The sequence below is a fragment of the Odocoileus virginianus genome, chromosome 33 (assembly GCF_023699985.2).
Source record: "Odocoileus virginianus isolate 20LAN1187 ecotype Illinois chromosome 33, Ovbor_1.2, whole genome shotgun sequence".
Classification (NCBI taxonomy): domain Eukaryota; kingdom Metazoa; phylum Chordata; class Mammalia; order Artiodactyla; family Cervidae; genus Odocoileus; species Odocoileus virginianus.
The window spans coordinates 925,394-952,829 of NC_069706.1; the positions used below are offsets into that span (position 1 = coordinate 925,394).

The window sequence follows — 27,436 nt, forward strand, 5'->3', positions numbered from 1 at the left end:
TACAGGGACCGTTTCCCCGCCGCTCACGTGAGCCTGTGCTCATCAACAGGGTCACTGTGCATGGAAGCTGTCCTGAGCCCCTGGGCAGGCCCCAAGGGTGAGGGAGGCAGGCGGGGCCGGCAGGGTCAGGAGGAAGCTGAGGTCTGTAGTTTGGGAAGGTATCGAGATAGGACTGCAGTCCAGGACCTCGAGCTGGACTGTCTACAACTTGCTGGGGGCCTAGCTTCAGGCACTGGCGGGGGACTGTGACCCCCAGCCCCTGCCCAATAGCCCTTTGTGGGTCCCGGTCCAGACCAGCCTGGGGCTCCAGATGTGCATGGCAGTCTCGAGCGCCAAGGTCCTCAGCTCTGCCCTACACCAGCTCCAGGGTCTGGAGTGACCTCAAAGTGAGAGTGGGTGCAGGCCTGGGAGGAATCGGGCAGCTGGCTGGTGACATCAGACTGAAAAGAGGTATGTGATGATGGTGGAAGATGGGAAGGGCTGAGGGCTCAGGGTGGGCACCTGGCTGCTCCTGGAGCAGGACATGTGCCACTTGGGAGGCGGGGCCGACCAGGCAGAAGCCCTTGGGGGAGAGGAAGAGCTGGGAGAAGTGGGGCAGGGAAGGGGAGTCTCAGGAGCCAGGCTCACAATCCCCACACCCCCACTGCCGGGGACGGGCAAACCGAGGGCGCAGGCTGCTCTGTGCTGCCTCCCTGCAGGGGTAGGGGTGGGAAGCCTGCAAGACCAAGGGTTCAGCCAGGTCTAGGGAGCATCTGACCATCATCCACCAGGCCCAGAGCTGCCTGCTCACGGTGGCCCGCTGTCGGGGACCTGGGGGCCCGGCCCTCTGAGCTATCTTAGCGGGATGCTGATTTCTGTTTTTCTGCAGCCAGATCACAGCAGAGGCACTTGTTACTGCTGAACCCATTAAGTGTAATTATGGCGCTCTCGGCGGGAACGGGTAATTACATTGGTGGCCCAGTGCCACGCTGCGAGGGGCGCTGGGGACCAGGGGCTTCAGAGAGGCCACTGTTGGCCCTGTCCCTGCAGGGGGTGGGAGAGAAGGGTCTGGGCGGGGTGGGCTGCTGGCTCCACGAAGGAAGGACAGACAGACACAGCCTGGCCTTCTGCCCAGCCGCCTGAATGAACACACAGGCCCTGAACTTCCCCACACCTTTCCCCCCACCCTGACCCCTGTCACGGCATAGTCTCTGCCAGTGTGCAGGTGACCTCAGGGTCGGAGACCCTCATAGGCGGGGCCACGTGGACCGCGAGCCTAGCACCCACGTGCAGCGAGCCGCGGAGTGGGCACTCGGGTCCCTGGGGACCGACCCACTTTGCGGAGCCTGGCCCTACTGCTTTGGTCACCTTGTTGATCTGTGCAATGCGCCCTCTCCCGACTGGTGGACACTGAGGGGCTCAGGGGGCACCGAGGCTCCAGGGCACACAGCCCGCGTGTGCTGCAGGCGGTCTGGCCCCTGTCATCCTGCCCAGCCCCCTGGGTGCCTGGGGAGGGGCTAGGGGCTGCAGTACCGAATTTCTCAGGCTGTCTGACGGCAAGCAGTGTTTTCCAAGTGCTGACTCTCTCTCTTTAGTAGGAGGCCCTTTCCACCCCACAGAGCTCGGGAAGGCTTATCAGGTCCCCTGCTATCCAGCCCAGGGTGGGACAGGCGGGCAGCCCCACAGGAAGCCCGCCCCGGGGCCAGGGGATGGCCGTGTGTCCTGGTGGGAGGCGGGGGTACAAGGAGTGCCCCAAGGCCCTCCCATCTGACGGACACTTGCACCCACGGACTTGGGTGAAGCCCCACTGCCCCAGCCGGGGAACCCCCTTCCTCAGGCCTGGCACTGCTGGCCCAGCACGTGGCTCCCAACCGGAGGAGCGGAGGGGTAACTTGGAGGTGCACCGGGGCTTCTGTGGAGCCGAGGCGCCACCTGGTGGCCACTGTCCGAACGTGCGTCCTCGAGGTGGCGGGTGGCCTTCCGTCCTGAGGGCCAGCAACCCTGCAGGTGACCAGGTTCACACAGCACGGGCTGATACAGCACTGGCTGCTGGCAAGGCGCCCTAAGGTCCTGGCTGGACACCCTCTTGGCAAAGGGAGAGCCTCCTGGACGGGACCTTTCATGGGCTAGCTAACTTGGGGAGTGGTCCTCACTCACCTGTCCTTTGTCCGTGTCCCAGCCCCTTCATCCAGCTTCACAGTAGGATTGCGGGTCCCCTGGGCCCAGGCACTGCGCTGAGCTAAAGCTCGCATCCCTCATTGCCTGTCGCCGTGGTCAGAGCATCCTCTGGGGTCACAGGAGGGACTCTTGCAGGACCACGAAGAGGGTCTTTGGGTGCCTTTATGGCACCAGTAACAATTACTGGGCATTTGTGGTACTCGGGGTCCCAGCTGGGCAGCAGTGGTGAGCCTGGCCACGGTTTAGGACCACGGTTTAGGGAGCCTGGTGGAGGGGCAGTGGCTGGCCCCCCATCTCGGTCCGGAGTCCTGCTGTACACGAGAGGTTGGCAGCGATGTCCAGAGGCCGGTATTGGGGTCCTTCCCTCACTGCCCAGCTGATGGGCCGAGCACGGAGTGGGGAGGTTTTGACGATCTGGCCCTGTGGCGGCTGGGGGTTTGCTGGAGGCGCGTCCTGGGGCTCCTTAATTGCCACGTAGACCCTTAACTCAACACGTGCCCCACGTGGTTCGAGCACGTCAGCATGCTGGTCATCATGCTCAACTGCGTGACCCTGGGCATGTTCCGGCCCTGCGAGGACGTCGAGTGCCGCTCGGAGCGCTGCGGCATCCTGGAGGTGGGCGGGGCCTGAGGGGCGGGACCTGGAGGTGGGCGGGGGGGGCTGGGTGGGGTAGGAGGGAGGGGTTCGATTTGGGCGGGGCCGGTCACCGGGAGCCCCGGGCCATGTGTGAGGGGCGTAGGCCCCACTCTCAGGCCCCGCTCCTGCAGGCGTTTGACGACTTCATCTTCGCCTTCTTCGCGGTGGAGATGGTCATCAAGATGATCGCCCTGGGGCTGTTTGGGCAGAAGTGCTACCTGGGAGACACGTGGAACAGGCTGGACTTCTTCATCGTCATGGCGGGGTACGGCCCCTCCCCCGAGGGCCAGCCTGGAGCGACCCCGGTGGCTGGTCAGGCCCGTCTGGGAGCAGCCCCTGGGGCCCCCAGGATGAGGGATGGGGAGTTGCACTCAGGCGAGATGGGTCCCGGGGAGTGGCTGGGGGTGGGGTGCCGGGGGCGGGACCTATCCGGGGCTCCCTGTGCCAGCACAGGTGGGACAGACACAGGGTGTCTGGGGCGGCCTGTGAGTAGCGAGGGTCCTCCAGTGATGAGCCGAGGCTGTGGTTTCCCTGCTTCCGGGCAGCCGGGCTGGGCGCACGGCATAGGCAGCATGCCTCCAGCAACTGCTCGCCTCCTGGCCTCAGCCGGCAGGGTACCCTGGAGAGAGCCGGGTGCCCGCTGGCCTGGCTCTGATCCCCGCTCCCAGCACCTACGCCCACTGAGCATGCCCCTGCTCTGCCCCCAGTATGATGGAGTACTCCTTGGACGGACACAACGTGAGCCTCTCGGCCATCCGAACGGTGCGAGTGCTGCGGCCCCTTCGTGCCATCAACCGTGTGCCCAGTAAGTGACCCCCACCCAGGGCTGGGGTAAGCATGTCCAGACGGCTCTGCTGAGAGCTCCTGAGGCCCCACTGGGCACAAGACGCAGAGACCGTGCCGCCTGTCTGGCTGTTGGGTGCTGAGGTCCCAGCCTAGACCATGGTGCAGGCCTCCTGCCGTTTACACGGCAGCTGAGGATTTGCTGCTGCTTTTCGGGGAGGCGGGGGGGCGGGGGGTGACAGAGCAACCCTATACCGAGCCGGGGCAGTCAGGCTGAAGAGGGGCCCCATGTCCCCCAGGGCTGCTGAGTGTCAGGGGCCATTCGAAACCTCAGACTCATCATCCACACAGCGTTTGGGTTCATGTTCTGGAGCCATGCAGGACGTGGTGGCTTCCTTGTCTGGCCCGCCCCAGCGATCCTCCCGTCTGAGCCCTGCCAAGGGGCCTGGTGCTCAGGGAAGCAGGGATAAGCTTCTGGACAGTCATGTGGGTTTGGAAGTTTGTTTGGAAGGTGGTCTGTGCTGACCGTGGTCATGCCCACATGGGTCTGTGTGGGGGTCTCCATGTCTTCAGAGTTTCCAGTGTTCAGATTGAATTCAGCTGTTAGTTTTCCTGAGGGTATAGCAGGGGCACTCCCCACGTGACTGTCGAGCATGTGCGCGCATGCATACAGGTGGGTCTCGTGTGCCACCTAGGTGTGCACAGCCTTTCTGGCTGCCTATCCTGGGTCCTGGTGGCTTCAACACCGAAGCCCAGGGGGTCAGGGCTTGTCCTGTGGCTCCTCCAAGAAGTATCCCCCCCTAGGATGGGTCACTGTCTCCCCCTGAAGCTGTCAGCTCCGCCAAAGAGCAGGAGGGTGAAGGGTTACGCTGTGGGACTCCTAGGCCTTGCATCTAGCTGCCACTTGGCTCTACCCTCGGGGATCAGACAGGGTTCGGATGCTGTGTGACCTTGGGCAAGTAACTGTACCCTCTGAGCCTTGGTTTACCCAGCTGTGAATGTGGTACTCCTCAGGATGGCTGGGAGGTGAGGTGGTTCTTTGTTCTGCGCCCAGCACCACCACACACTCGCTCCATTCACCTGGGTCCCATTTCACAGCCCCTTTCACAGCACAGATCACTTTTCAGGCCAAATGCTGCCTTCAGCCTGGTCTCCCTGTGGTGTCAGGCCCTGGTCCCAAACAGGGCGCCTCCCCGACCCCGGACCATGTTCCCCTCACAGCGAGCCCCCAGTGGGCATGTTCCAGGCTGCGTCTCACTCTGGCTGCCTGGGGTCCACTCTGAACCCTGGATCATCTGTGGCCTTGGAGCCAGTTGCACTCTGGTGAGGGTGGTGCTCTCGGGTTTCATCCCTGGTGAATCTTCCTCTCGACCATTTCTGAAACTGCAGCGCCCTTCCCAGCTGTGATTACCCCTGTAGCCCCAGGGGCTCCTCTGTCACCCAGCAGCCCCTGGGTGCTCTCCAGGGGGCCTTGGCATCTGCCCCTGGCTCTGCCTGCACCCTTAGCCTGGCCCTTGCTTGTTTCTGGAAGTGAGACATGTCCTCCTTGCTGAGGTCTGGGAGCAGGGCAGACCCAGGACCAAGTGAATGGCCGGTGAGGCTGGCTGACCCACTCCCTGGATTAATCTGTGTTCACACACTGCATCGCACCCAGTAATGAGAGCTTCAAAATGCTCTCAAAAGCCGCCTCCTGGGACTTCCCTGGTGGTCCAGAGGCTGGGACTTCACCTTCCAATGCAGGGCCTGTGAGTTCGAGCCCAGGTCTGGAAACTCAGATGCCATATGCCTCATGACCAAAAGTCCAGAATGTTAACACAGATGCAGTATTGTAACAAATTCAATAAAGACTTTAAAAACGGTCCACATTAACCAAAAAAAACTGTAAAAAAAAAGGGGGGGGGTGCACACAGCCCCTACCTCCCCTCCAGGGCTCTGCTTCACATGATTCACATAGAGAGTGAGAAGAAACACTGGTCCCCAAATGTAGTACCTGCTTCAAGACCCGGGGCTCCTGCATGCAGGAGGCAGCTGAGAGTCTGAGCTACTGGGGCTCCCCCAGGCTGCTGCTCCCATGACGAGCCTGCGGCTGCGGGACTCCTTAGCTGTCACACTGAGGGCCCACCTAGATGCGGTGTGGTTTGGGCCGACATTCCTGAGGAGCAGGGACCACCTACCCTGAGCCCTTCCAGTCGGTGGCCTTATTTACTGCCCTCCGTGGGGTCTGGCAGAATGTGGAGGGGCTTGGGTCGTGTCCCCCGCAGAGGCACTGATGCCCACTTGTGAATGGCAGAGAGCTCAGGAGGGGCTGGGGCCTCAGGGATGCCCGAGAGGGCTCCGCTGCGCTGACCGGCTGCGTGATGCCTGTAGGCATGCGGATCCTGGTCACGCTGCTGCTGGACACACTGCCCATGCTCGGCAACGTCCTCCTGCTCTGCTTCTTTGTCTTCTTCATCTTCGGCATCGTGGGCGTCCAGCTTTGGGCCGGCCTGCTGCGCAACCGCTGCTTCCTGGACAGCACCTTCGCCAGGTGCGCAGGGCCTGCCCCAACCTGCTCTTCCTGGGCCTGCCCCTGGAGGCTCCACCCCAACAGGCCCCTCCCTCCAGGCCCCGCCCCTGGAGGCTCCACCCCAACAGGCCCCGCCCTCCAGGCCCCGCCCCCTGGAGGCCCCACCCCAACAGGTCCCCCGCCCCTGGAGGCTCCACCCCTCCAGGTTCCTGCCCTCCTAGCCCTGTTCCCCAGACACGATCTTCCTAGAGCGGCACTAGCTCTAGCGAACTCAGGTCTGCCTCTTAACCTTTTGTTTTGTGTGTGTGTATACCTCTGTGTGTCTGTCTCGCCGTCTCTTCTCCAGGAACAGCAACCTCAGCTTCCTGCGGCCGTACTACCAGCCGGAGGAGGGCGAGGAAAACCCGTTCATCTGCTCCTCTCGCCGGGACAACGGCATGCAGAAGTGCTCGCACATCCCCAGCCGCCGCGAGCTGCGCGTGGAGTGCACGCTGGGCTGGGAGGCCTACGGGCAGCCGCAGGCCGAGGGCGCCGGTGGCACTGGTCACCACACCTGCATCAACTGGAACCAGTACTACAACGTGTGCCGTTCGGGCGACTCCAACCCGCACAACGGGGCCATCAGCTTCGACAATATTGGCTACGCCTGGATCGCCATCTTCCAGGTGGGCGCCGGGTCTCCCCTGTACCGCGCACCCAGCGTGTAGGGCTGGGGGCTGGCGCCAGGCCGGGCTTTCCTACCCCGCCAGCCATGCCACCCTCCCCGGGACAGGCGAGGGGGGCCCACTGCCCTCCCAGGGCCGTCCATGTGTCCAGCCGCCTGCAACTCCCCCAGGTGATCACGCTGGAGGGCTGGGTGGACATCATGTACTACGTCATGGACGCCCACTCCTTCTACAACTTCATCTACTTCATCTTGCTCATCATCGTGAGTGTGGGGACGCGGTGGGGCATCGCCGCGAGGGGTGGGGTGTTCCTGCATTGTGACAGACCTGTCTCGGATCCTGAGCCCCTCTGTTACTGGCCATGGCCCTGCCCCCAGGATCCATCGAGGGCCTGTGCATCCTGGCCCTCCACAGGGACTGTGACCCCCAAAGGTGGTGCTCAGTTGGTTCTCTCTGTGGCCCTGGGGTCTGAGGCAGGATCTGCATAGACCAGAGGTGAGCTGAGCCAGGAACCCGCCCCTTGTTATCTCAGACCATAAGCCCAAGCAGAGGCGAGTGTCACCTGCTGACCCTGCCACGAAGGACAGTGCAGCCTTGGGGCGGGGGGAGGCCAGACCCAGGCAGGAGGATCTAGTTGAAGAACATATCTTCAGGAAGAGGGCGTGAACCACACAAATGACAGGAAGGAGTCTCCCCACATGTCCTCCAACTGCCCACAAATAATCCAGGAGCAGCCACTGTGCACCACCCGTTCCAGATGCGGGGGCTCAGCGTCAAGTCAGCAGGGGCCCCACCCATCCCAGGGCGCCCCGCCGGCCCCTAGATCGGGAAGCACACAGTAGGGCTCATGTATCACTCATCAGAGGCTCGATTGTGGTGTAGAAACCACAGCTGCTGTCCTGGCCTTCTGCTTGACCCGGGATGGTGGATCCCAGTGCTCCCTGCTTCCCCACCTCCCGGGAGCACATGGCCGGCGAGCTCACGGCTGCCCGCCCACCACAGGTGGGTTCCTTCTTCATGATCAACCTGTGCCTGGTGGTCATCGCCACGCAGTTCTCGGAGACAAAGCAGCGGGAGAACCAGCTGATGCGGGAGCAGCGGGCCCGTTACCTGTCCAACGACAGCACGCTGGCCAGCTTCTCCGAGCCGGGCAGCTGCTACGAGGAGCTCCTCCGGTACGTGGGCCACGTGTGCCGCAAGCTAAAGCGCCGTGGCCTGCGCCTCTACGCCCGCTGGCAGAGCCGCTGGCGCAAGAAGGCGGACCCTGGCAGTGCCGGGCCCGGCCAGGGCTCAGGGCGGCGGCCGCGGCGGGCGGGCGGGCGCCCCGCCTCCATCCACCATCTCGTGTACCACCACCACCACCACCACCACCACCACTACCACTTCAGCCACGGCAGCCCCCGCCGGCCAGGCCCCGAGCCAGGGGCCGGCGATGCCAGGCTGGTGCGGGCCGGAGTGCCAGCCTCACCCGGGCGCGGGCCCCCTGACGCCGAATCGGTGCACAGCGTGTACCACGCTGACTGCCATGTGGAGGGGCCGCAGGAGAGGGCCCGCGTGGCGCACGCCGCGGCCACTGCTGCCGCCGGGCTCAAGCTGGCCGCGGGGCTGGGAGCCATGAACTACCCCACCATCCTGCCCTCGGCCACGAGCAGTGGCAAAGGCGGCCTCGGGCCCAAGGCGAAGCGGCCTGGTGGCCCCCCGGGAGCTGGGGGGCACAGCCCCCTGAGGCTGAGCAGCCCGGATCCCTGCGAGAAGATCCAGCACCTGGTTGGGGAGCATGGTAAGGATCTCCCCCGGTGGGGAGCAGTGGGGGGGTGGGGCACGGGGCTCCTGGGACGTCCCCACCTATGTGCCCACCCTCGTGAGCCCAGCCTTCTCCTTTGGAATCCTGGACAAGGGAGAGAAAGGGGGCCTGGCAGCCTCAGATGGGAGGAGGTGCCCCCCCACCTCCATCCTGTGTTCTTGAGCAGCTCATGGCTCAGTGGGATGCGAGTGTTTGCCACGGGGAAATGAGAATTCTGAAGCTGGCAAGCCAAAAAGAAGCCCCGGGGCTGTGTCCCATGGCCCCGAGTGGGACGGCCAGTCGTTTCTCAGGAGGAGCACTTGGCCCGCGCTCTTGGTGGGGAGACTGGCTGCGGCGGGCGGAGGGGAAGCCAAGGTCGCGGAGCTCCCAGAGGCCGAGCAGAGAGGAGCCGGGGTGCCCCTCGGTACACTCGGCCCTCCCACCTGGGCCCCCGGCCCGACCCTCCTGGTTCATGCAGGACACTGGGGTCACACCAGGCTGAGGCCTCCCAGGTGGCCTGCACTGGCAGGGGACCTGGGGCAGGGAGGGGTGTGTGTGCCGGGGCCTCCCTATGTGCTCACACTGCCCCAGGCGTCACTGCACGCGCCCGTGCAGCTCTGCACTACCCCCGGGGGGAGCATGGCCCGTGGGGCTCCTGGCCGCGGCGAGTCTAAGCCGCTGGGGGTGCGGAGTCACCTGGGCCCCAGAGACTCAGCGGGGAGGCAGTGCGAAGTGACGATGGCTCAGGGCATCGTGAGCCGGAACGTTCACAGTCACAGCATCCGTTTACTGGAAGTGGCTCACGTCATATTTCTGTGGGTGGTGTGGCTTCTGTGGGGATGAGCCTCCTCCTCTTTTTATCCCTGAGTGAACAGAGAGCAGCTCTGCAGGGCGTATGGGTGTGCAAGTATGTGAGTCTGTGCCTGTGCGTGTGCTCAGCTGTGTGCCCAGGTGTGTATGAGAGTGCCCAGATGGGCACCTGTGCTCAGGTGTATGCAGGCATGCGTGTGCCCAGGTGTGTACAATGTGCTCAGCTGTGTGCCCAAGTGTATATGACTGTGCCCAGGGGTGTGCAAGTGTGCACATGAACACCATTCACCCCACGGCAGCCTCCGTGAGCGCCTGCTTCCTGGGCACCGGCTGAGCAACCTGAGGCTGCCCGCGTTCTTCTCCCCGCAGGACTGGGCCAGGCCCCCAGCCGCCTGTCGGGCCTGAGTGTGCCGTGCCCTCTGCCCAGCCCCCAGGCGGGCACGCTGACCTGTGAGCTGAGCAGCTGCCCGTACTGCACCAGCGCCCTGGAGGACCCTGAGCTGGAGTTCAGTGACTCGGGCAGTGGAGACTCAGACAGCAACGGGGTCTACGAGTTCACGCAGGACGTGCGGCACGGGGACCACCGCGACCCCATGCAGTCGCCCCCCGCGGCAGAGGCACCAGGCGCGGGCGGCACACGGCGGAGGGGGCCACGGCGGGCGGCGGCGGGCGAGCAGGGCGGGCTGGGCCGCATCTGGGCCTCCTTCAGTGGCAAGCTGCGCCGCATCGTGGACAGCAAGTACTTCAACCGGGGCATCATGGTGGCCATCCTCACCAACACGCTGAGCATGGGCGTCGAGTACCACGAGCAGGTGGGCGCCCACACAGACAGCCCTCAGCGTGGTCTTGGGGCACGTCCCTCCTGCCTGTGTCTCCTGCAGGCATTAGTCTCTCATGGGCTCCACAGAGGGCTCTCTGGGGTTGGGGAACAGGCATGGCGGTGGGGCTGGAGGTCGGCTGTGCGGGCGTTCTTATCACTCAGCGGATGCTCCTGCTGCTCGCTGGTGAGCCTCTGCTGAGTGGAGAACAGAGACTGTGGCTCCCGTCCGGAGGTCCTCTGTCTGGGGCGGGGCTCCCAGAGGCAGCAGGGAACCAAGGGCACTCGCCAGGCCATCTGGTGCTTTTCAGGGTGGGACTCCTAGAGCCCAGCTTTCATGGACAGAGCCCCCTGTATGAGCTGGACCTTCGGGCTGGGATGCCCTGGGTGGCCCCAGAGGAGGAATGTGGCGGTGGCACATGGTGCTGGCACATGGCCCCTGCCCTGGACTGGGGCTTCCCCGAGGAGCAGTGGCTGGGCCTGCAGGGAGAGGTCACCCTCTCTGGGGACTGAGGCCAGTTCACTCTTAATGACCAAACTGCCTTCCTCCTTTTCTGCCCTCTGGGCTTTTTAAGTCCCTTAAGCTCTGGTCTTTCATCCTTTAGCAATTCAGGGAAAATGCAAGTGGTGTTAGCCTCCAGCTGGCGTCTGGGAGGTGCCGTCTGTGAGGGTGAGATCCAGGCCAGGAGCAACAGCAGGCTGGGGGATCCCTGGCCCGGAAGAGCCTCTGCACGCACACATGTGCACACACGCACATACGCAAAGGTGACATGTGCAGATGTGGGCTTGCGTACAGACACATGGGTGGCCACACATGCACACAACACATGCGGGTACATGCAGACTCATGTGCACACAAGCAGACCACACACTGGCACATACACACCAGCATTTACACTGGCTCAGGCGTGCACTTGCACACATAGGCAGACCAGTGTATCCCCGGTGAGAAAGGGGCCTCTGGGGCCTTCTGCTGACAAGGAAGGGTGTGCGGGGCCACCAGGGCCAGGGCAGCTGCTGGGGGAACCACCGTACTGCCTGCACCCCGGGTACCCACATGCCCACCTCGGAACAGATGCTCCAGGCTCTGTTCCCAGGGCCTGTGCTATTGGGGTCTGGGAAGTCTCTGGAGCCCTGTTTCTCCGACATGCTGCTGGGAAGGTCAGGCAAGGCCTGGGGGAGCCAGGGACAGTCAGGGTGGGAGGGCCAGGCAGGCTGGGTGCAGCTGGAGGGGACACCCCTGCGGTCCCTGTTTTCTCTAGACAGCCGATGGGGCTCCTCCTGAGACGTTGCCACAGCTTCTTGACGCAGCCTTACCTGCTCCCAGCTCAGTGGAGTGGTGCCCCACCCTGCCATGACAGGCAGTGGGGGCTGGGGGTGGGCCCTGACGACCCCTCTGCCACCCACAGCCTGACGAGCTGACCAACGCCCTGGAGATCAGCAACATCGTGTTCACAAGCATGTTTGCCTTGGAGATGCTGTTGAAGCTGCTGGCCTGCGGCCCACTGGGCTACATCCGGAACCCCTACAACATCTTTGATGGCATCATTGTGGTCATCAGGTGGGTCCCCTCCTCCCAGGAGCCCCTGGGATCTGGGGAAGCTCCCGTGTGCACCACAGCCCCTGCAGACGGCAGAGCCCCCACCACTGGGAAAGGCCCTGCCTTCAGGGTGCAGAGGTGGTGTGTCCTGGGTGGGGGGGGTCATCACCTCTCCTCACAGGCACTGTCAGGTCCACATGGTGGGGTCAGCTGCAGCTCACACAGGAGTTTCTAGAAGCTAGTGGAGCTGCTCCCTGTGGGAACAGAGCAGGTGCTCAGTGGCCCTTCAGCCTTGCAGCCGGCCTCCACTGAGGGCTTAGCCCCCTCAAGGAAGGCCAGCTTGCTGCAGCAAAATCAGCACGGAAAGGACCAGGGCGATCTGGGGAAATTCCCTCCCCCGGGACAAAGCAGGGCCCTTGGGAGTCAAGGGGGCCCCCCCAGCCTAACGAGAACAGACAAGCCAGGCACGCTGGAAAGGCACCCAGTCGAGTCTTCAGACACCACCACCACCCCTCAGCCCCTCCGACGCCTTGATGCAGCCGTACCTGCTCCCAGTTGGGATTGAGCGGAGGCCGCGGTGGCTCCTGGGCTGTCGTTCCTGCCTCTGGGAAGAGGGTGTCCCAGAGTCAGGGCGGAAGTAGGCACTTGCCGCCCCGAAAGCCGTTCTAACCCTGCCTGCCCTGCCCCACAGCGTGTGGGAGATCATCGGGCAAGCGGACGGCGGGCTGTCGGTGCTGCGCACCTTCCGGCTGCTGCGGGTGCTCAAGCTGGTGCGCTTCATGCCCGCGCTGCGGCGCCAGCTGGTGGTGCTCATGAAGACCATGGACAACGTGGCCACCTTCTGCATGCTGCTCATGCTTTTCATCTTTATCTTCAGGTGCGCGCGCCGCGCAGGGGCCGCCCTGCCCCGGGTGGCCGCAAGGGGAAGGCCCAAGGCGTTGAGCCCGCGCAGGTGCTGGACGGGAGGACCCCCCCCTCCCCCTACCCCGGCCAGGCCCCCCCACCGCTCCGGTACCACCCACTGCACGGGTCCCGCCCACCGCATCATCAGTCCAGGCCCTGGCTTGGGGGCCAGGGGGTGCCCTGAGCCTCAAAGTGGAAAATCACTTTTCAATCACTGTGGGTTTTACTAGCATTGATTTGGGTGCCTCCCGTGCCAGGCACCAGCACACAGTGGGGGACGTGGAATTGTGCTCAAAAGAGCCAAGGGCGAAGGGGGTGGAGGAGGGCGGGGCAGGTGGGCTGGGGCTCCTGGACCACTGCTGCTGTGCTGAGCCCAGGGCCGAGGGCCTTGGGGAGGGGGCTGGGGCGGAGGGCGGCCCACATAGGCCAGGTGAGACTGACACCCAGTCCTGGCCGCTGCCTGAAGCCAGAGTGGCCTCCAGTGTTCCCCGCGTTCTTGGCTTTGGTCTTAACATCTATAGAATGGAAACAGCTTGCCCATGGACCCTGGGCGGCCCTGCCCACCAAGCAGCCGGAGCTCTGGGAGGTGCAGAGGAATGGATGGTGGGCGTGGGGTGACCAGGCTGGGTCCCCAGCTCCACACCTGGCCCTCCGCAGCAGTCACTCACTGTACCCCTGCCTGTCCACCCCCCCAGCATCCTTGGCATGCATCTCTTCGGCTGCAAATTCAGCCTGAAAACAGATACCGGAGACACAGTCCCCGACCGAAAGAACTTTGATTCCCTGCTGTGGGCCATTGTCACCGTGTTTCAGGTACAGCTGGGCGGGCCGTCCCCCGCTGTGCACGTGGTCCCGGGGGGGCCACAGCCCTGCTCAGAGCTGGCCAAGACCCCTCTGAGGCCACTGGGGGTGAAGAACAGTGGCCGAGATGTTGGGGTGGTGGGCCTGGTCGGTCTTGTCCTTCTGGTCCTGAGGCCTGGCAATGTTCCCCAAGCCAGGATTCCGTCCTGGTGCCCCCTTGGCCCCCACGTTGGGCCCACTCTGCCCGCTGCCCCTCCCCCAGATCCTCACCCAGGAGGACTGGAATGTCGTCCTGTACAACGGCATGGCCTCCACGTCCTCCTGGGCCGCCCTGTACTTCGTGGCCCTCATGACCTTTGGCAACTACGTGCTCTTCAACCTGCTGGTGGCCATCCTGGTGGAGGGTTTCCAGGCCGAGGTGAGGGGGAGCTTCCAGGGGAGGTGAAGGGCTTCCAGGGGAGGTGAGGGGGCTTCCAGGGGAGGCGGTGGGAGCCAGGAGTATGAGGCAGACCTCATCCTTGCCTTGCTGGGCTCTTCTGTCCACGCCCACCCCTTGTGGGCCTGGCCTTTCCATTAGGGGTTCCCCCCCCCGCGGGGAGCCTCACGTGTGCTGTGTGCTTGGCTGGCACAGGGCGATGCCACCAGGTCCGACACAGATGAAGACAAGACATCCACCCACTTGGAGGAAGACTTGGACAAGTTCCGAGACCTCAGGGCTACAGGTGCGTGTGTGGGTGGGGGGGCAGGGGTGGGGCGGAGGGGACACTGCCTCCTGGGTCTGGGCACAGCTGGGTCCTAGGTGGACAGGCTCTCCTTCTGGGAGCCCTGCAGGCTCGAGTGGCCTTCCGTCTCCCCCCTCCCCTAGAGATGAAGATGTATTCGCTGGCGGTGACACCCAACGGGCACCTGGAGGGCCGGGGCAGCCTGCCCCCTCCCCTTATCATGCGCACGGCAGCCACGCCCATGCCCACCCCCAAGAGCTCCCCACACCTGGACGCGGCCCCTGGGCCCCTGGACTCGCGCCGTGGCAGCAGCAGCTCCATGGACCCTCAGCTAGGGGACCAGAAATCTCTGGTAGGGACGGTCCCCTGCCCTGGCCTCGGGGCACCTTCAGGCTCACCCCCCAACACAGCTCCTTAGGCCTTTCCCAGAGATGAGTGAGGGTCCCAAATGTGCCCTCCCCACTCACACCCCAGAAATCCCTCAGGCCTGAGCGCTTTGTTTTCTATAAATGGATCTGGAAAGCGCTTACGGGAGGCATATGAATAAGCAAGTAGAATAGCAGGCCAGAAGTTTATCTTCCAATTTGCGCAATGTAAGATAAAAGCTGGCAGAGCACAGAGTGTACAAGAAGGGAAAACAGAAAAGGATGGCAAAAAGGTGTAAAAGCTGAGTACACGAAACAGGTGACGGAAGCCGGGCGGAGGCTTCTGTGCGTCACGACCAACAGCGCCTTGTGGAGCTGGGGCCCCTGGTCTTTCCAAACAAACCCAGGAAGCACCACCCCAGACAGACGCAGCCAGAGCCGGCTCTGTGCACCTCAGAAGGGCCAGGGAGGAGTGGGTGGAGCAGGACAAGCTAACTTGGGTTGGGGGGGTGGGGGGTGAACCTGGAGAAAAGTTCAGGCAAACCATCGAGAGGTGGGGAAATCAAGTGTCAGTCACAGAAAAGCTGCACAGCCAAGCACATCACAGCTAAGCTGCTAGAGCCCCCAGGAGGAGGACGGGGCTGTTGGGCCAGATTGCAGCTCAGCTCCTTCCTGCTGGTCCAGGAAGTGGAAACGGCAAGGGGCAGAGAGCATAGGTGCAGCAAAAGTGAAGTCCCCAGAGCACAGCCCAGTTTCTCTCCTGAGGCAGCTTCTCCTTGAAAGTCCAGAGCCTGCCAACCAGAAACTGATGAGTGGTCCCTCCCCAGAGATCCAGGTCAGCCGCTGGGCCGCATCTGAGGATGCCTGGTCTGTAGCTGGTCCCTGGCCCATTGATGACCTTCGCCCACCCTCTGGTCCTCAAGCGGGCGTGCGAGGCCCACTCAGCGCTCTGACACCTGCTGGTGGTGTCTCCAGCTCACTGCATCACAGGCATCTCACTGACAGCTCAGTGCCACTGGCAGCTCCCCAGCAGGGCTGTCTGCTCCTTAGAGGAGAGGCCCTATTTAGTTTACACATGCATGTTAGTTGCTCAGTCATGTCCGATTCTTTGTGGCCCCACAGACTGTAGCCCACCAGGCTCCTGTGTCCGTGGGATTCTTCAGGCAAGAATACTGGAGTGGGTAGCCATTTCCTTCTCCCAACCAGGGATCTTCCCAACCCAGGGATCAAACCCAGGTCTCCTGCATTGCAGACGGATTCTTTATCATCCGAGCCACCAGGGAAGCTCATTAAAGGAGATGACCCATGTATGAACGTCACCCGTGGGTGTCCGTGGCGATCCCTTTCAGCAGGGAAAGGCCCGTGAGCCAGGTGCCCTGACGCCAGGGTGTTGGGGGCGACTTGGGAGGGGTGTGACCTGCTCATTCCTGCCCCTGCCCCGCAGTCTAGCCTCCGAAGCTCGCCCTGTGCCCCCTGGGGCCCCAACAGTGCCTGGAGCAGCCGGCGCTCCAGCTGGAACAGCCTGGGCCGCGCACCCAGCCTCAAGCGCAGGAGCCAGTGTGGGGAGCGAGAGTCGCTGCTCTCTGGTGAGGGCAGGGGCAGCGGCAGCACGGACGAGGAAGCCGAGGATGGCCGGCCCGGGGCGGGGGCCTCGTCGGGCACACGGGCCACGCCGCTGCGGCGCGCCGAGTCCCTGGACCACCGCAGCACGCTGGACCTGCGGCCCCCACGGCCGGCCACCCTGCTGCCCACCAAGGCCCACGACTGCAACGGGCAGGTGCTGGCCCTGCCCAGCGAGTTCTTCCTGCGCATCGACAGCCACAAGGAGGATCCGGCCGAGTTTGACGACGACGTGGAGGACGTGAGTGGGGGTGGGCCTCACGTTGGCCCCTTGCCTCCCCCAGTTGTGGGCGCAGCGTTCATGGGAGGCCCTGGGGGCGGGAAGCAGGACAGGCTGGGCCAGAGCGCATCCCCAGGGAGTTGAGTGGGATTCGTCCCAGGTTCAGCCCCATCTCCGGCTGAGGGCTGGTTCTGGGCTGGAGTCGGTCAGCCAGTGAGACCTCCACTGGGGGAGGGGAAGTGCCTTCCCAGCTGGGCACACTGCTGCCCAGGACTGCTGGGCGCCGCCTGGGTGGGGATCTGAGGATGGCCACTCACGGCCCCCCCGGGCCCCAGTGTAACTCCCTGGCCCAGCGCCTGGTGGGTGGACAGGGCTGAGCCTGAAGGCGGGAGGGGCCCTGAACACCCCCCTTCCCTCCCCAGAGCTGCTGCTCACGGCTGCAGAAGGTGCTGGAGCCGCACAAGCCAGAGTGCTGCCGGAGCCGCGAGCCCTGGGCCCTGTATCTCTTCTCCCCGCAGAACAGGTGAAGGGTGTGCCTGGGAGAGCTGAGCCCACCCTGGGGGCCCCCTTCGTCCCTACCAGACGTGAGCTCTGTGGACAGAAGCCAGGGCTTGGCCAGGACTGTCCAAAAACCCTCATTCCCGGCCCCCAGGTTCCGTGTCTCCTGCCAAAAGATCATTGCTCACAAGATGTTCGATCACGTCGTCCTCGTCTTCATCTTCCTCAACTGCATCACCATTGCCCTGGAGAGACCCGACATCGACCCCGGCAGCACCGTGAGGCTCTCTCCTCGCTGCGGGGGGTGGGGGGGGGTGTTCCACGGCCACCACCGGCCCCTCCCATTGTGCTGTCTCCTGCAGGAGCGCGTTTTCCTCAGCGTCTCCAACTACATCTTCACAGCGATCTTCGTGGCGGAGATGATGGTGAAGGTACACCGTGTCCTTGGGGACCCGGGGATCTGTCTGTCTGGCCTTACGGCCGCGGCCACATGTGCAGGGCGTAGGTCCACAAGCCTGTCGTCTGCACTCTCCAGGTGGTGGCCCTGGGCCTCGTCTCGGGTGAGCACGCCTACCTGCAGAGCAGCTGGAACATACTGGACGGGGTCCTGGTCCTGGTGTCCCTGGTGGACATCGTCGTGGCCATGGCCTCGGCTGGCGGCGCCAAGATCCTGGGCATCCTGCGTGTGCTGCGCCTGCTGCGGACCCTGCGGCCGCTGAGGTGGATGGGGCCGCGGGGCGGAGCCAAAGGAGCGGGCGGAGGCAGGGGGCGGGGCCGCGGTGGGGCGGGGCCCAGGCAGGAGAGGCAGTGCTGGGCTCCTGGTGGCAGCTCCCTTGGGCGCTCCCGCCCAGCAAGCGCGTTTCTTCTGGCCCTCTTCCAGGGTCATCAGCCGTGCGCCGGGCCTCAAGCTGGTGGTGGAGACTCTGATATCGTCCCTCAGGCCCATCGGGAACATCGTCCTCATCTGCTGTGCCTTCTTCATCATCTTCGGCATCCTCGGGGTGCAGGTGCGTGGCCTGCCTGTCTGAGGGACGGTGGGCATTGGGCAGCAGCGGCGCAGTCGCCCGGGAGGACCGCGGCCCTAGCAGGCAGGGAGAGGGAGGGCCCATGAGGGGGTGGGGGTTGGCGGGGCAGGGCCCGGCCCTCTGGGTGACCGCTCCTCCCGGTCAGCTCTTCAAGGGGAAGTTTTACTACTGCGAGGGCGCCGACACCAGGAACATTTCCACTAAGGCCGAGTGCAGGGCCGCACACTACCGTTGGGTGCGACGCAAGTACAACTTCGACAACCTGGGCCAGGTGGGCGGGGCTGGGGCGGGGCGGGCGGGGCTGGGGCGGGGCGGGCGGGCCTGGCGGGTGACTCACCCAGCGCAGCCCTGATCTGGCGGGCGGGAGCCGCTGGGTCTCAGCCGGCGAGTTAGGAGGGTCCGCGGTGAGAGAGCCCGGCAGCGCGTGTGGCCCTGCGGGGCGCGCGCAGCAGGAGGCCGCGCCCAGAGGTGCCCGCCTTGCTCTGGCCTCGCAGGCGCTGATGTCGCTGTTCGTGCTCTCGTCCAAGGACGGCTGGGTGAACATCATGTACGACGGGCTGGATGCCGTGGGCGTGGACCAGCAGGTGCGGCGGGCGGCCCTGCCCCTCCGCGCGGGCCTTCTCCTTTGGTCTCCGCTCATCTCAGGGAGCGCAACGTCCCCCGAGACGAGGCTGCCTTTGGCCTCTGGGGACGTCCGCAGAGGTCCCCGTCGGGGGTCAGCGCCCGCGGGCGGGGCTCAGCGCGTGTGGGCGGGGCCAGTGCCCGTGGGCGGGGCTCAGCGCGTGTGGGCGGGGCCAGTGCCCGTGGGCGGGCCGGCACCCACGCGCTCTCCTGTGCCGCAGCCCGTGCCCAACCACAACCCGTGGATGCTGCTCTACTTCATCTCCTTCCTGCTCATCGTCAGCTTCTTCGTGCTCAACATGTTCGTGGGCGTCGTGGTGGAGAACTTCCACAAGTGCCGGCAGCACCAGGAGGCCGAGGAGGCGCGGCGGCGCGAGGAGAAGCGGCAGCGTCGCCTGGAGAGGAAGCGCAGGAGTAAGGCCCTCCCGGTGGCGGTGGCCGGGACCTGCGCGTCGCCCAGCCCCCATCCACCTGAGCCGCCTTTTCACCTATGGGAGGGTGGCTGGGGGCCGGGACGCTAGCCAGGGGCAGCTCCGAGACCTGGCTGCTGGCGCCAGAACCGGGGTCCGCCTCGCCCCCGGCCCAGGGCTATGGGGACCGCACCCGGGCAGTGGCTCAGCACCCTGGCCCCGGAGCCCCCCGCCTGGCCCCACTCCCCTCGGCCCCGGCCTCTCCAGATGGCTCTGCAAGCTCGCCCTTCGTGTCCTCAGAGAAGGACGGCTGCGGAGGAGGCAGGGGGCCCTTCCCAGGAGGCACAGGGATGAGACCCCAGCCCCCACGCCCACCACTGCAGGGGCAGGCTCACCCCGCTTTTGTGTTCTCACGCCTCGGTGGGGGGAGCAAGCAGAGCCGTTCAAGACAGAGAGAGGGTCTTAGGACACCCCTGCCCAAGCTGGGGAGCAGAGTGGGCTTCTTCCAGGAGGGGTCCTGGCCCCGCCCACCGGCCAGCTCAGACCATCTCCTTGTCTTTCCAGGCACTTTCCCCAACCCAGGTACCTGCCCCCACCTCGCATGCCTCAGTCCCGCTTCTGCCAGCCACTGCATGGGGCTGCAGACTGGCCTGACCTCCGCCCCCTGCCCCTGCCACAGGGAAGGGTGGACAATGCAGGAGGGTGCCAGGCCCCCTGGGGTCCACCGCAGGGTCAGCACGGGATGGCTGCAGGGCACCAGGTGCCAGTGGGAGGAGAAGGGGTTGCTGGCTGGCCTGCCTGGTGATCACGCTGCTGCCTTTGAGCCCGTGTGTGCACGCCCAGCTTGCACGCCTGCCTGCTATGCTGGGACGCCTGCCGGCTGGTCGCCCCACATCCTCAGTGCTGGCCAGGCCTCACTGGCCTCTGGCCCCCTTGGCTGCTGCGCTGAGCTCTCTAGTGACCGCATGCAGACCGAGGAGCATGCGGGCCCCAGGGAGGGGTGGTTCCCATTGGCCCCGCTCTCCCTGGTCCCTGCCCATGAGTGCTGAGGCCAGGGAGGGCCCCTGTGCAGTGGGGGCAGCTGTGCCCCCGGGAGTTACTGCAGGCAGGACGTTTAGCGCAGACAGAGCTGTTGGGAGATGCACCCCCTCCCCTCCCCCAGGTCATGGCCACCAACCTCAGATGGACCGGAGGGCAGGCAGACCCCAGACAGCAGGCACATGGCCACAGGCCTCCTGGAGGACAGGGAGCGGAGGGACTCTGGGCCTGGTGGCCAGAACGCAGCACATGCCCAGCCGGGGAGATGGGGGTATAGAGGGTTGCCCTTCCCTGCTCTGCCTTGAGACTGCCCCTGCCCCCCCAAAAAGCTCCCATCTGCCCCTCCCTTCATCACTGAGGTATCTCTGGACCCTGATGCCAGTCCAGGAGAGTAGACCACACAGGCCCTGGCTTGGGACTTCCTGGCAGGGTGTGGGGTCTAGACAGGGCCCCAGGGCAGGGCCCGAGTGGAGTCTCAGCTTCTGCGCCCACTCCAGGGACCTGCTCTGAGGCTGAGGCCCTCTTGGAGGAGGAGGTCAGTGGGTGACCTGCCCCGAGGCCCACGCGGGAGCCTGGGCCCTCCCCTAGCCTCCCTGACTGTCCAGTCCCTGGGAGGCAGCCCTCTTGTCCCGTCCCACCCACCCACTCACTGCCGCGCTCTCCCCGCAGAGGCCCAGCGCCGGCCCTACTATGCGGACTACTCGCCCACCCGCCGCTCCATCCACACTCTGTGCACCAGCCACTACCTGGACCTCTTCATCACCTTCATCATCGGCGTCAACGTCATCACCATGTCCATGGAGCACTACAACCAGCCCAAGGTGGGGCTCGCTGTCTCGACACACTGGTCCCCCTGCCTCCAGGCCTGCAGCCGGTGGGGGGGGGGGGGGGCGGTCGCCGAGGTTGGGGTCCATTGCCAGCCGGGTGGTGCTACCCTGGGAACTGGAGGCCCCAGGTCTGCAACTGTGCCTGAGCCCTCGCCGGGGCTTGTGGGATACGTGGGGGTGTGGCTTGAATAAAGGGCTCTCCTTCCTTTAAAGCCAGTGGACACTCCCAGGGCCACCTGTCCCAAGGGCATCCTTGACCCCGTGACAGGTTCCATCCAAAACGCTGGCTGGGGGATGTCTCTAAGTCCAGGAAAGGTCAGACTGAGAGGGTGATGCTCTCAGATCCCATCTCCATTATTTCATCAAAGACGGGACGCCCCCTCCTCCCAGAACAGCTGAGAGTCTCTGACTCCGTAGCTGAAGCTGAGCCCGTCTGGCGGGCTGGCTCCTGCCCTAAGCTGTGGGTGGGACTGGTCCAGGCAGGGCCGGGAGTCTGAGTTCCCAGCAGCAGGTTCCTCCAACTGAGGGTCGTCCTGAGAATGCTGCAAGGGTCAGGCCAGGCAGTCCTCCCTAAGCCGGCACAGACCTGCATCCAGTAATAGGCCTGTCTGTGGGCGTGCTGGGGTGCCCTGGTCAGCGGAGCAGAGAGGCAGCGGAGCAGAGAGGCAGCGGAGCAGAGAGGCAGCGGGGCAGGCAGCACTGCAGGGGTCGAGTGGGAAGGGCTGTTGGGCAGGGAGCCTGACGTTCAGGAGCCTGGTGCTCGCCCGCAGGCTCTGGACGAGGCCCTCAAGTACTGCAATTACGTGTTCACCATCGTCTTTGTCGTGGAGGCCGTGCTGAAGTTGGTGGCCTTTGGGTTCCGGAGGTTCTTTAAGGACAGGTGTGTGGGGCGGAGCAGGTGGGCGCCACAGCCAGAGGCCTGCAGAGGGGATGGTGCTGAGCAGGGGTGCCCTTGGTGACACTAGACATTCCAGGGGATGGGGAAGGGGCTCTGGGTGCTCCAAAGGGCTGGGGGTGCCCGGGAGGAGGCACTGGCCTGTGCTGAGCCATGCCTGCCCACCCACCCAGGTGGAACCAACTGGACCTGGCCATCGTCCTGCTGTCCATCATGGGCATCACGCTGGAGGAGATAGAGATGAACGCGGCACTGCCCATCAACCCCACCATCATCCGAATCATGCGTGTCCTCCGCATCGCCCGCGGTAGGCCGCCGCCCGCCTGAGCCCCGCGCCATTGGAGGGCCCACCCCCACCTCCTGCCTCACCCGCCCCAGTGGACAGACGGGGGGACGCGTGGTCCGGGTCAGACCAGCCCCACCCCCACTAATGTTTGGCTCCCTGTCCTAGTCCTGAAGCTGCTCAAGATGGCCACGGGCATGCGGGCCCTGCTGGACACGGTGGTCCAGGCACTGCCCCAGGTAGGTCGGCCGCTCGGGGGCCTGGCCTGGGTCTGGCTCCCCTGCCCCCAGGGTGGGCATTACAGACGTCCCCAAGAGGACAAGGCTGCAGGAGGGCCTCGCTCACTGGTCAGGCATCATTCGTTCACGTGGTCTTTCTAGTCTTGAGACAAATGCAATTATCAAGCCCCTCCCTGCCACCTACAGGGGAAGACCAGGGCCCAACCCCCGGGGCAGTTCTGTGCTCGGTGGGCATTGCCCCATCTGTGCAGTATTCAGCCCCTGAGCCAGTCCACCTGGGCATCCATGTGTCCATCTGACCGTGACTCCAGCCCTCTCAATAAGCCATCCAGCCACCTAGGCTTCTATCCATCCATTCAGACAGTTGTCGGTCCCCCATCTACCAGATGCCCAGCTGTCCATCATCCAGCCCTCCTGGCCACTGTCCACTGTCCACCAGCCCAGCATATATCTATCCGCATGGCTGCCTCCCCAGCCGTCCACACCCTGCATCTTCAGCTGGCCTCCACTGGTCCCCAGCAGCCTTTCTCAGCCCCCAGTTACACCCTTAGTGCTCCTGGGTACCTGCCCCCTGTCTATGGGAGCGGCAGGTGGGGCGCGGTGGGGGGGAAGCCCAGGCCCCGGCCACCCCCGGTGTGATCCCTCTGGGGGCTGGTGAAGAGGGGGACCAGCCACATGAGAGTCAGGAAGGTGTGGAGGAGGGGCGGCAAATTCCTGGAAGAGCCCCGGGCAGGGGTGGGGCAAGACCTGGCTGCCTGCAGAGCTTCCACCTTCAGCTCCCCGTGGAGACCCTGAGGCTGGAGTCCACCGGAGTCGCTGGGAGGCACTCGGAGCAGAGGAGCTGGATACAGCCCCCCGGGTGCAGGGCGGGTGTGAGGGCCAAGGTGGGGCCCTGGGCACCAGGCAGCCCTGGGGCCACAGGAGCCTCGAGGCCAGGAGGCCTGGAGCAAGCACAGGGCTCCGGGCAGGCCTGGGAACTCGCCGGGCAGGTCGCGGGTGGGGGACGGGGCGGGCTGAGCCCCCTGACCTCGGTCCGCTTCTCTCCCGTGTAGGTAGGGAACCTCGGCCTGCTTTTCATGCTCCTGTTTTTTATCTATGCTGCCCTGGGAGTGGAGCTGTTCGGGAGGCTCGGTGAGTGCGGCGGCGCGGTGACCCACCCGCCAGACACGCCGGGGAGGCGCAGCTTCACGCATACGCTCAGGGCGCTGGCCTGGCCTCCAGCCCGTCCCCTGTGGACGCGGCGCACGCAGACGCACTGTGCAGACCCGCGCGCGTGTTCACACCCAGGCCAGGCCAACAGAGCCGCACACGTAAGACTGCACGCGCAAACACGGGTGTGGCGCCAAGTCTCCCCACCCCCAGGGCCGTGCTGCAGGCAGTCCTTTCTATCACCCAGGGTCTCCTCAGACCTCCCCGGAGGCGGCTCGGGCCAGCCGGGGTGGGGGCCTGTGGGGACCTTTCATGGCAGCCCAGGTCTGGGTGTCACTGAACGAGCGCTCAGTGGGTTCCAGGAGCCACCAGTGGGCCTGCGTGGGAGGGGGTCGAGGTGGCTGTCACCTTTGAGGGTCTGCCCAGACCCGGAAGTTGGTGCCCCGACCCTGGGCCTGGTGACTCACAGGCCTGACCCAGCATCTGGGGCTCTCCGGGGCCAGGGCTGCCCGGTCATTCCGCAGAGCAGGGGACTTGCTGGGCCACCGCCCTGCACCCTGAGGAGCATGGCTTTCTCCCGGGGGAGGGCAGGCCCATGTACGCCCTGGCCCCGTGGGGCAGGCTGACCCGGTTGCTCCCAGCAGAATGCAGTGAGGACAACCCCTGCGAGGGCCTGAGCAGACACGCCACCTTCTCTAACTTCGGCATGGCCTTCCTCACGCTGTTCCGCGTGTCCACCGGGGACAACTGGAATGGGATCATGAAGGTACGGGCTGGCGCGGTGGGCGGGGCAATGGGAGCCCCCTGAGTGGGGGGCTGCAGGCAGAGGTGGGAGCCTGCCCGCCCCCCTCTGCCCGCAGGACACGCTGCGCGAGTGCGCCCGAGAGGACAAGCACTGCCTCACCTACCTGCCGGCCATCTCGCCCATCTACTTCGTCACCTTCGTGCTGGTGGCCCAGTTCGTGCTGGTCAACGTGGTGGTGGCCGTGCTCATGAAGCACCTGGAGGAGAGCAATAAGGAGGCCCGCGAGGACGCCGAGCTGGACGCGGAGCTCGAGATGGAGATGGCGCAGGGGTCCCCTGCCCGGCCCAGGCCCGCGGCCCCGCAGAGCCCCGGCGCCTCGCCAGACTCCCCCAATGTGCTAGTCGTGCGCAAGGTGTCGGTGTCCAGGATGCTCTCGCTGCCCAACGACAGCTACATGTTCCGGCCCGTGGCGCCTGCGGCAGCCGCTCACCCCAACCCGCTACAGGAGGTGGAGATGGAGACCTACGCGGGCGCTTCGGGTACGGCCCGGGGCAGAGGCAGCCTGGCCCTGGGCGGGCGGGGCCGACGGGGCGGGGCCGAAGGGGCGGGCGATGGGGGCGGGGTGGGCGGAGTCAGATGGGGCAGGGGGCGGTGGGGTGGGGCCAGACGCACCGTGGGAGCGGGGCAGAGGGGCTGGGGCGGGCCCGCTAAGCGTGGATTCGCACTTCTGGCGCTTTCCTGCCGCAGGCCGGGTCATCACCGCCCACTCGCCGCCTGTGGAGCCCTGCGCCTCCCTCCAGGTCCCTTCGGCTGTGTCCTCCCCGGCTAGGGGCGGCGACACCCTCTGTGCCCTGCCCCCGCGGGGGGCAGCCCGCTCGCCTAGTGTCAGCCGGCTGCTCTGCAGACAGGTAGGAGGCGTTTTTTGGGCCCTCAGCCAAGCCCTGGGATCTCTGTGGGGTTCCCTCCCCATTTGAAGCGTGAGAGATTGGGCACTGGGCCCTTGGAGTCTGTAATGACCACACCCGGCCACGGGGTCCCACGGCCCCTTAAACAGCAGACTAAGCCCCCAGACCCCCCCACCCAGAAACCGTGCTGGTGAGCCTGGCTGCAGCCAGAGATCCCCTCCTGCCTGAGCCTTTGGCCCCCCTCCCTTCCCCCTCCCTGCCTGGGGAGCCAAGCTGGTCTAGTATCACAGTCAAGCAGCAGCTACAGCCGGGGTCTGTGCCCCTTGGGGGTTTCCAGGGCCCTGGGCGGGCTCTGCCCACAGAAGCTTGGCCTCCAGTACCCCCTACACGACCAGAATTGGCAAGGGTCCCTCTGCTCCAGTTGCGGGGCAAGTGCGTCCACACCAGCATCTTGAAGCCTCATCTCATCCTGGCCCATAGCCTTGGGGGTCACAAGGTCACCTGGCCTGGAGTGGGGAGGGAGTCCCTCTGGCTGATCTCACCTGACTCCCTGCCTTTGCAGGAGGCCGTCCGCACGGAGTCCCTGGAAGGGCAGGTTGATGGCACTGGGGCCAGCAGCCCATACTGGGGAGAGCCCGGTGGGAAAACCCCCGTGAGGCAGGCATCCCTGGGGCCCTCCATGCGGTCCCCGCCCCGGTCCCCGCGGCCCGCCAGCATCCGCACCCGCAAGCACACTTCTGGACAGCACTGCCTCTCCAGCCGGCTGCCGGCCCCAGGCGGGGAGGAGACCGAGGCCCCAGACCCAGCCGATGAGGAGGTCAGCCATATCACCAGCTCTGCCCGTAGCCCTTCGGCCTCGCCCACTGCCCGTGGGATGGTGGGCGGCGAGCCAGATCTGCACAGGCTCTACAGCGTGGACACCCGGGGCTTCCTGGACCAGCCGGGCCGGGTGGACGAGCAGAGGCGACCCTCGGGGGAGCCGGGCATCGGAGACAGCCGTCCAGAGGCCGGGGAGGCAAAGCCCCGGGCCCTGGAGGCCGAGCTGGCCTTGGGGGCGCGCAGGAAGAAGAAGATGAGCCCCCCCTGCATCTCCATAGAGCCCCCCGCGGAGGACGAGGGTGCAGCCAGGGCCCCTGCGGCAGAGGGTAGCAGCACCACCCTGCGGCGGCGAACCCCATCCTGTGAGGCTGTGCCCCACAGAGACCCCCTGGAGCCCGCAGACGGCGCAGGGCTGGACGCTGCTGCCAAGGGGGAGCGGCGGGGCCAGGCCCCCTGCCGCACAGAACACCTGACTGTCCCGAACTTTGCCTTTGAGCCGCTGGACGTGGGGGGCCCCAGTGGGGACCTGTTCACGGATGGGGGACATGGGGCTGCCCCAGAACCCAGACCCTCCTTGGGCACCACAGCCCCTCCTGAACCCCAGGAGACGGAGCCCCCAGTGCCCTCAGGAGACCCCCCAGAGGAGGGGTGGGGTCTGCACCTCACCGTCCCTGAGAGCCCTCTGAAGAGAGTGTCCCCCCCGGCTGTGCCAGTCCCGGGTGACAGCGTGGATGAGCCCGTGTAGCTCGGGTGCAGTGCCCACAGGCTTTGGCACTGGGTTGGGGTGCGCCCAGCAGTGTGGCGGCCAGGACAGGGCTGTGTGTGGATCCTGGCTCGGGCCCCCCGAGGGCAGAGGAGCCAGAAGGATGTCAGCACAGGGAGAGGGTAGCCCATGCCTTCTGGGCACGTGGAGCAGCGTGAGCCCACAGCCCGAGGCCTCCGTCCTGTCGATTCAGGTTTGGGGTTTCCCAGGGTGCCGAGGTGGTCCCGGGCCGTGTTGGCGGCCTGCTCGGGAGTTCCAGGAACAAGGACCAGAAACTGAACAGGAGGAGGAAGGCAGAGGCCGCCCTGCGGAGCCCGCCCAGCAGAGCCCCATCTTCACGTCCACTTCTTTTTATAGGGAACACGCCTGGGGCCGCTCGCGCCCTCTGGTGGCAGCTTCCTGCCAAAGGCCGCCGTGGCCACGCTTTCCGTCACTCACAGTCTCGAGTTCTCATCCGTGTCTCCACCACTCATTGCTGTCTCATCTCCCCTCCACACCCACTCCCCGCTGTTCCAACCCCTCAGGATTCCAGAGAGCACCTTGACTCTGGTCTCTGGGAAATGACCGGTCGCCAGGGAGTGGGGACCGTGCAATAAGACCCCCACTGCCCGTGGGGCCTGGGTCAAGACTTTGAGCTGATGGCCCCGTCGTTTCACTTTCTTTTATAAATTCAGGTTAAACGTTTGCAATAATCCGATGTGGAAAACTCGGCTTCTCAAGTCAAGGGGAGGTGGGGGGGTGCTGCAAAGCAGAGCGGAATAAATATTAACTTATTTAAGAAACATGTTGGATTTCCACTGCCAGAATTGGCACCCCCCTCCCCCCTGGGAGAGTGGCCAGCCTGTGGCCTTAGCGAGGGCAGACCTGGGTGATGCCACCACCAGCGCCACG

At 65.2% G+C, this 27,436-nt stretch overlaps 1 protein-coding gene across 3 annotated transcripts; it reads left to right on the forward strand.

Annotated features, from left to right (window-relative positions):
* The first annotated feature begins 2,641 nt into the window (after positions 1-2,641).
* On the forward strand, positions 2,642-27,327 carry CACNA1H (calcium voltage-gated channel subunit alpha1 H). Of its 3 annotated transcripts, none has more exons than XM_070460950.1 (33): positions 2,642-2,772; positions 2,925-3,058; positions 3,501-3,598; positions 5,944-6,103; positions 6,429-6,747; positions 6,918-7,010; positions 7,750-8,527; positions 9,710-10,152; positions 11,567-11,718; positions 12,389-12,574; positions 13,296-13,413; positions 13,664-13,819; positions 14,033-14,123; positions 14,267-14,475; positions 15,933-16,349; positions 16,751-16,851; positions 16,981-17,104; positions 17,189-17,257; positions 17,362-17,546; positions 17,707-17,833; positions 17,997-18,122; positions 18,346-18,435; positions 18,694-18,886; positions 19,447-19,464; positions 20,590-20,741; positions 21,518-21,627; positions 21,816-21,949; positions 22,094-22,164; positions 23,217-23,295; positions 23,958-24,079; positions 24,174-24,597; positions 24,806-24,966; positions 25,526-27,327. In XM_070460950.1, exons 1-33 carry the CDS (start codon positions 2,680-2,682, stop codon positions 26,525-26,527), a joined length of 6,735 nt encoding a protein of 2,244 aa, XP_070317051.1. In that variant the 5' UTR covers positions 2,642-2,679; the 3' UTR covers positions 26,528-27,327. The 3 variants fall into 3 exon arrangements, with proteins under 3 accessions (XP_070317051.1, XP_070317054.1, XP_070317052.1); XM_070460953.1 differs by having other exon boundaries at positions 2,964-3,058; XM_070460951.1 differs by lacking the exon at positions 19,447-19,464.
* The last annotated feature ends 109 nt before the right edge of the window (positions 27,328-27,436 follow it).

Coding starts and splice junctions, on each gene's coding strand:
- CACNA1H (XM_070460950.1), top strand. CDS start 2,680: ATGCTGGTCATCATGCTCAACTGCGTGACCCTGGGCATGTTCCGGCCC. Junction 21,950..22,093: donor TGTCCTCCGCATCGCCCGCG/GTAGGCCGCCGC, acceptor TCCCTGTCCTAG/TCCTGAAGCTGCTCAAGATG. Junction 22,165..23,216: donor TGGTCCAGGCACTGCCCCAG/GTAGGTCGGCCG, acceptor TCTCCCGTGTAG/GTAGGGAACCTCGGCCTGCT.